The sequence below is a fragment of the Miscanthus floridulus genome, chromosome 12, assembly GCF_019320115.1.
Source record: "Miscanthus floridulus cultivar M001 chromosome 12, ASM1932011v1, whole genome shotgun sequence".
Lineage (NCBI taxonomy): Eukaryota > Viridiplantae > Streptophyta > Magnoliopsida > Poales > Poaceae > Miscanthus > Miscanthus floridulus.
This window is the reverse complement of record NC_089591.1, coordinates 71039929-71045671: the sequence shown is the minus strand read 5'-3', so window position 1 is coordinate 71045671 and position 5743 is coordinate 71039929. Positions and strand designations below refer to the sequence as shown.

General features: G+C 52.0%; 1 protein-coding gene across 1 annotated transcript; it reads right to left on the bottom strand.

Moving 5' to 3' along the window:
* Window positions 1-955: 955 nt before the first annotated feature.
* On the bottom strand, window positions 956-5173 carry LOC136495212 (coniferyl alcohol acyltransferase-like). The gene is made up of 2 exons (XM_066491197.1): window positions 4736-5173; window positions 956-2022 (listed from the first exon to the last, which is right to left on the bottom strand). Exons 1-2 carry the CDS (start codon window positions 5171-5173, stop codon window positions 1078-1080), a joined length of 1383 nt encoding a protein of 460 aa, XP_066347294.1. The 3' UTR covers window positions 956-1077.
* Window positions 5174-5743: the final 570 nt, after the last annotated feature.

The window sequence follows — 5743 nt, the reverse complement described above, 5'->3', positions numbered from 1 at the left end:
GATTTTGGGCTCTTGTACTCACGACGTCGAGCTGCCCTATAAATATTAGGAGTGAGTGTCGATTGACAACGTACAATCAAATCTATTAAACACATCTACTATTATTTTCATCATATCTTCGAATTTACCATCCCTTCTATTTCTTCGTTGTTGACAATACTCGTTGCTTCAACGATGGCAAAGCCCTAAAGCGGTTAGGCCAACTAGAGCAGTCCATAGCTGTCGCACACCCTGACAAGATCCCTCTCGAGCGTGTGGGATTTTGGGTCTCAAGAGACCTCGTCGGCGTGCTACGTATCGCGCTCTCAGTGAGGCTCCTCCGGCGATGTATCCTGTGTATCGTGCTCATCATCGAAGGCACACGGTGACGTGTTCATGTGCGAATAATATCTTCGGTCTATTTCTTTTGTGTCCGTTTCATAATTTTTTCTGTTAACTTTCCTTTTTCTAAATATTTGCAGTTTTTTTTATCTATATCTACCTATATCTATATATGTTATTTTATATATCATCTATACTTTATCTATATACTCTATTAAGGAGGCAAAATTTCTCTCTATTCACTATTTTATTTTATATATCTATAGCTACACCTTATCTCTATAAAATTTCTCGTTTTCTTTGTCTCATATGTGACCCAAACTCATGTTCATACTTATACGAGTTAGGACTCATATCTAGCGATGATGCGCATTTCGATTCTAATACATATTGGGTCGCACCCTACGTATCTTGTACATGAACCGGGCTCATAAACTATATTCATATGAGTTAGAACAACTCAAATATCTAGCGATGATACGGAGTCTTATTCCTATGTGTATTGGATTCTATTGCAACGCACGTGTATGATTGCACGTATTGAATTCCGTTGCAACACATGGGCACATTAGTATATATTAATTACACTTTGAACCGAAGTTCCACACGTACGTATACCTACACCGCACATTACCAGACACGTACATATACATATATATACACATACATGCACGGACGACGATGGCACGATGGCGCCATCACGTTCCAGCAGCTAGCATGCATCTCAGCCGGGAGCCGGCCAGGCGCGCGCTTAATTCAATTCGCCCGGTCGAACACGTAGCTACCCTCCAGCGCTCTGAACACCGTCGATTCGGCCTCCATCACCTCCACCACCTCCGGCGCCGCGTGCACGTACACCACCCAGTCGCCGTCCCCGCGCGCGCTCGGCATCGGCATCACGTACCCTGCGCCGCCGGGCCAGGGGAAGTGGTACGACGCGAACGCCGGCCGGCCCCACCCGAAGTCCACCTCGCCGACGGGGAGCCGCATCCCCGATGACACCACGCAGGCCATCGCGTCCTCGTCGCCGTTGCCGCGGCACAGGTGCGCCCTCGCCACCGTGGGCTCCGGCCGCTGCGCCTCCACCCAGTCGACGAGCTCGCGGAAGTGCTCGCCGGTCGCGGCCTCCGCCACCCACCGGTGCACGTCGTCCGCCACGTCGGCGAGGGCCATGGTACTCAGGGCGCCGGTGCCCATGACAGCGTAGGGGATGGTCAGCACGTTGCCGAAGTAGGTGCTCATGGCGCCGTCACGGCGGAGGCGAGTGCGCCCGTCCACCACCACGCCCATGCAGCACGAATGCGGCTGACGCCGCAAGGCTGCTGCAGCCTTGGCGTAGAGCCCCCACAGGTGCGCCGTGAACGCCTCCAGCTTCGTGCGCCCGGACCCCGCCGAGGCCTGAAGCGCCGTGACGTCGGCGGCGGACACGCGGTAGATGCGGTTGACGGCGGGTGTGTCTGGCAGTGCTGGAACGCGGCTCACGGGGACGAAGAGGCGGTCCACGAGGTTGCCGGTGGTGCAGAGTGGTGCTGGTTCGCGCGGTGCAAGGAACGAGCGGTGGAAGGACGGGGCCGGAGGTGCTGAGCCGCCACGGGCGGCCACGGTCCACCCGACGAGGAACATGTTGAAGGAGTAGGCGTCGCAGATGCGGTGGTCGAAGGTGCACCCGACGACGGCTCCGCCGCACTTGAACTTGGTCACCTGCGTGCATGTGCTAGATTTACAGTGATGAATGATGATGTCATGATTATAGCAAGTGCATGTATACAAGTATAGTGCGGTGCAGTGTAGTTTGCAACAGTGCGTGAGAGGTTATTATTCAGTTGCATTTTGTGTTGAGATTGGAAGCTGAATGCCTCAGTTTTGGATGGTTTTTGCAAAATTTGCCTGCTCCTGCTCGAAACCAAGCAGCCCCCCTGTTTTTATACGGTAATGCGACGTTGCGTTCGCGGGCACCAACCCAACAGCCTGACTGGCGTATTCCTTTGTCCACTCGCCTCTAACCTTATCCCCTTATCCATTCTCCATAAGGCTCTCCACGGCATAGCCGCAAAATCATGCTCCACCGCGACTGTGCACCACAGTGCCGCAACCGTGGAGTTCCTCTACTGGTCACCGGCCTCGCCAGTGCCCTCGGAGCCCGTAATCCACAGTGCCGCAACCGTGAAGTTCCTCTGCTGGTCGCCAGACCACCGCTGGACCCGACGAGAGTGGGGCGTCTAGCTAACTCCCTCTGCTTCTCACAGACGCGAGGAATTGGGCTAGGAAGCTTTGAGTTGGTGATTATGAAGGGGAGAGGGCGGAGCATCGCCACTGCTACATCACGCGACGCGGCCACATCAGAGGTGACCCAGCCACAACCCGATAGGGTACGACAACACGAGGACATGGCCGCATGAGCGAGGGCAGGAGGCGCGTCGGGTAGTGCTTAGATGGAGCCACGAGGGGTGCCAGCACGCGAAGCACTTGAATGCGGTAGCCGGGCCCGAACGGCACACCAGCGTCGGCTAGCGGGACAGGGCAAAGCAGGGAGGCGTCACCGTCACCCTGAAGCTAGGGTCTGTTGACCCAGACGCGGCGAGCAGCGACATGGACTCACGGTAGGTGAATCGTAGGGCAGGGCGATTGCCACATAGCCATGGCAACAACGGCCCAGGCCTCGACCCGACCCCGCGTGCGGATCAGCAGTCCAAATGGCGCACGCACACGGCGACAGCAGGGGCACCTAACAACAGCATCACGACGACTGCCTCACCACGTGACCACGCAGCGGCTGCACCGGCGTAGCGTAGTGGCAGCCCTCTGGCATGGCGCAGTGGTGCGCGCAGCAACGAGGTGGGGCGGCAGCGTGACGGCCAGCAGTTATAGGGCGATGACAATGGCCCACTGGGGCCGGCCACAGCCAACCCACGGCCAGACAGGCCGACCGGGCTCGGCACGGCGGTGCGCAGAACGTGGCCAGCCGCACGACGACGAGCGGCCACGCGAGGTGACCGTGCGCACAAGCCAGGCATATGACGTGCACGAATTTTAAAGCATGTCTAAAAACTAACCTAACACAGTTGAAACTAAACTACCTCGACCATGCTAATGAGGGTACATCAGTCTACCATAAGGAGCAAAAACACAGCATTGACCTTTAGCTATATTTTTCCAGAATTAATTCACCGACATGGCATTGTCACACTGTTTTCAATCTTAAAATTTCTTCTAAGTCTTGAGCTGAATTGAAGCCATTAGAAATACTAGTTATTCATATTATTTTTCTACAGCAAGAGTTGCATTGTCACCCACAAAGTTTGTACTTGAAACCTTATTTAGGTGTCACACACATATTCTATAATACTTTTCTCAATAAAAATTGGTTTTCCACCCTACTTGACATAACATGGGTTATTGAATAGATTTCCATTTAACATTTTTACCAGTCATTTTAGGCTACCAGAAATTTATCAACATGTTCTATCACATGCATTATTACATAAACATGATGCTCATAAAATAATTTAGTAGTTTGTTTAGGGCGTAACACCGATGGTGTTACACGTTGAAAGCTCATGTTGCGAGCGTACATTTTAAATGTTCAGATGTTTCACAGTTATGCTGTAAGTGTTACATACGGATGTTGCAAAAGTAGATTGAGATGTTGCATTTGTTGCAATAGTTTGTACATGTATGTTGCAAGCGTCTGTTACCAATGCTTCATCTATTTTTCAGACATATGTTGCAAGTGTGTTTATCTGGATGTTGCATATGTTTCACACATATGTTGCAAGTGTTTTATCTAGATGTTGCGTATGTTTTGCTATGAGTTTCAAGTGTTTTTCAGGACACTTTTTTGTAAGTGTTTCGTCTGTCATCTTTTATATGTTATAAGTATTGCAACTTATATCTGAATGTTTTAGACGTATATTTTAAGTATTTCATCTGAATGTTATATATGTTTCAGACATATGTTGTAAGTGTTTCAGGAGAGGGAACGCTTGTAGCGTGCATTTTGGGCGACACAACAGCGCCGCCGCACCTGCGGCGTACCCAAGCTCCCCCTTACCTCGTGCACGGTCAGCATGGGCGACACCCGTAGCGTTTCACCATGATCAGACGGTGGTTAAACGGTTTACTGATGATCGAATAATCTACGTAGTATATACAAGCTTTTGTTTTAAATTCTTACTATTCTGATATACACACGATGCACGTACATGTACGTGTAACTGGAGTATTTATATTGCCACATGATGCTATGTTACCAACCAGTCCAGTCGTCGCAGTCCAACTGTATTTTTTCCAAAGTAAATTTGTACTACTAGTTTTGTGCAGGCTTGCAATTAATAACCGAGCATGTTACTGTAGATTTTATTTTATTTTTCTAAGAGATATGAAAGTTGAAAGGATATATATGAATGGATCGAACCTGCACGGACATGACGCCGGCCTTCTTCTTGGGCACGAGCGGCTCGATGCTCTCGTCCGGCAGGCCCAGGCGCAGGTCCTGCAGCACGGTGCCGTCGGCGGTCGCCTCCGCGACGTCCACCCCACGGCTGCTGCACAGCAGCTCCGGCTCCCCCGCCGCGTTGGCCACCACCTCCCCGGCCAGCGGGTAGTACGCCACCAGCGTCTTTGCCAGCGCCACCTTGAGGACCGCGGCCGGGTGGTGGTTGCGGTCACCTGGGTCCGCGGCGTAGCAGAAGAAGACGCCGACGTCCATGGGCGGCAGCAGGAGGTCCAGGTTCGACAGCGGCAGTCGGTGCTCATGCACCGGCAGCGCCGGCGCCACCGTCGAGACGGCCGTGATGGTCACCTCACGGCCGTGCCCGTGCCAGGCGCCGTCGGTGGTGCCTTCCTTCGCCATGTCTCAGAGGGAGGGGTAGAGTAGAGAGAGGCCGGGAGAAGGGAGCACTTGCTTTGATGGGACACGGGATGGATTTATATGAGAGGTACTCCGTGCCGTAGCTGCAGCTAGGCCGGCCGCGGCCGGCACTTTTAACTTATCTATCTAGTAGTACTCTGTAGTTATCGTATTACTGGACGGAGGTCTGGAGTATATTACTAAAGACACCGCCGGCTCATGCATGCTCCCTGCGCGAGGTGTACTGTGCTTCGCTGCTGTACCGTAGTCCGTAGCACGGTGCTAGCTGCCTCTGGCAAAATATAACTGTCAAAATGGAGGCCCCGGCAGCGGCTCCGTCGTGGTACCAGTACCACTAGAGTACTGCTACAGAATTATAGTAGACTCCGATCATCACTAATAATAATAACGATAGGATGAATTCTATTTTCAAAAGAGATTAGTTATATTTATCTTTGTTTATAATTTTCATCAGATGGCATCCGGTCGTTTTCCCAATAACCCAATGGCGAGGCCAAAACGGGGAAGATCATTGCATTTCCCGATCACCGCGTTCATGGAACCGGCAGAGGA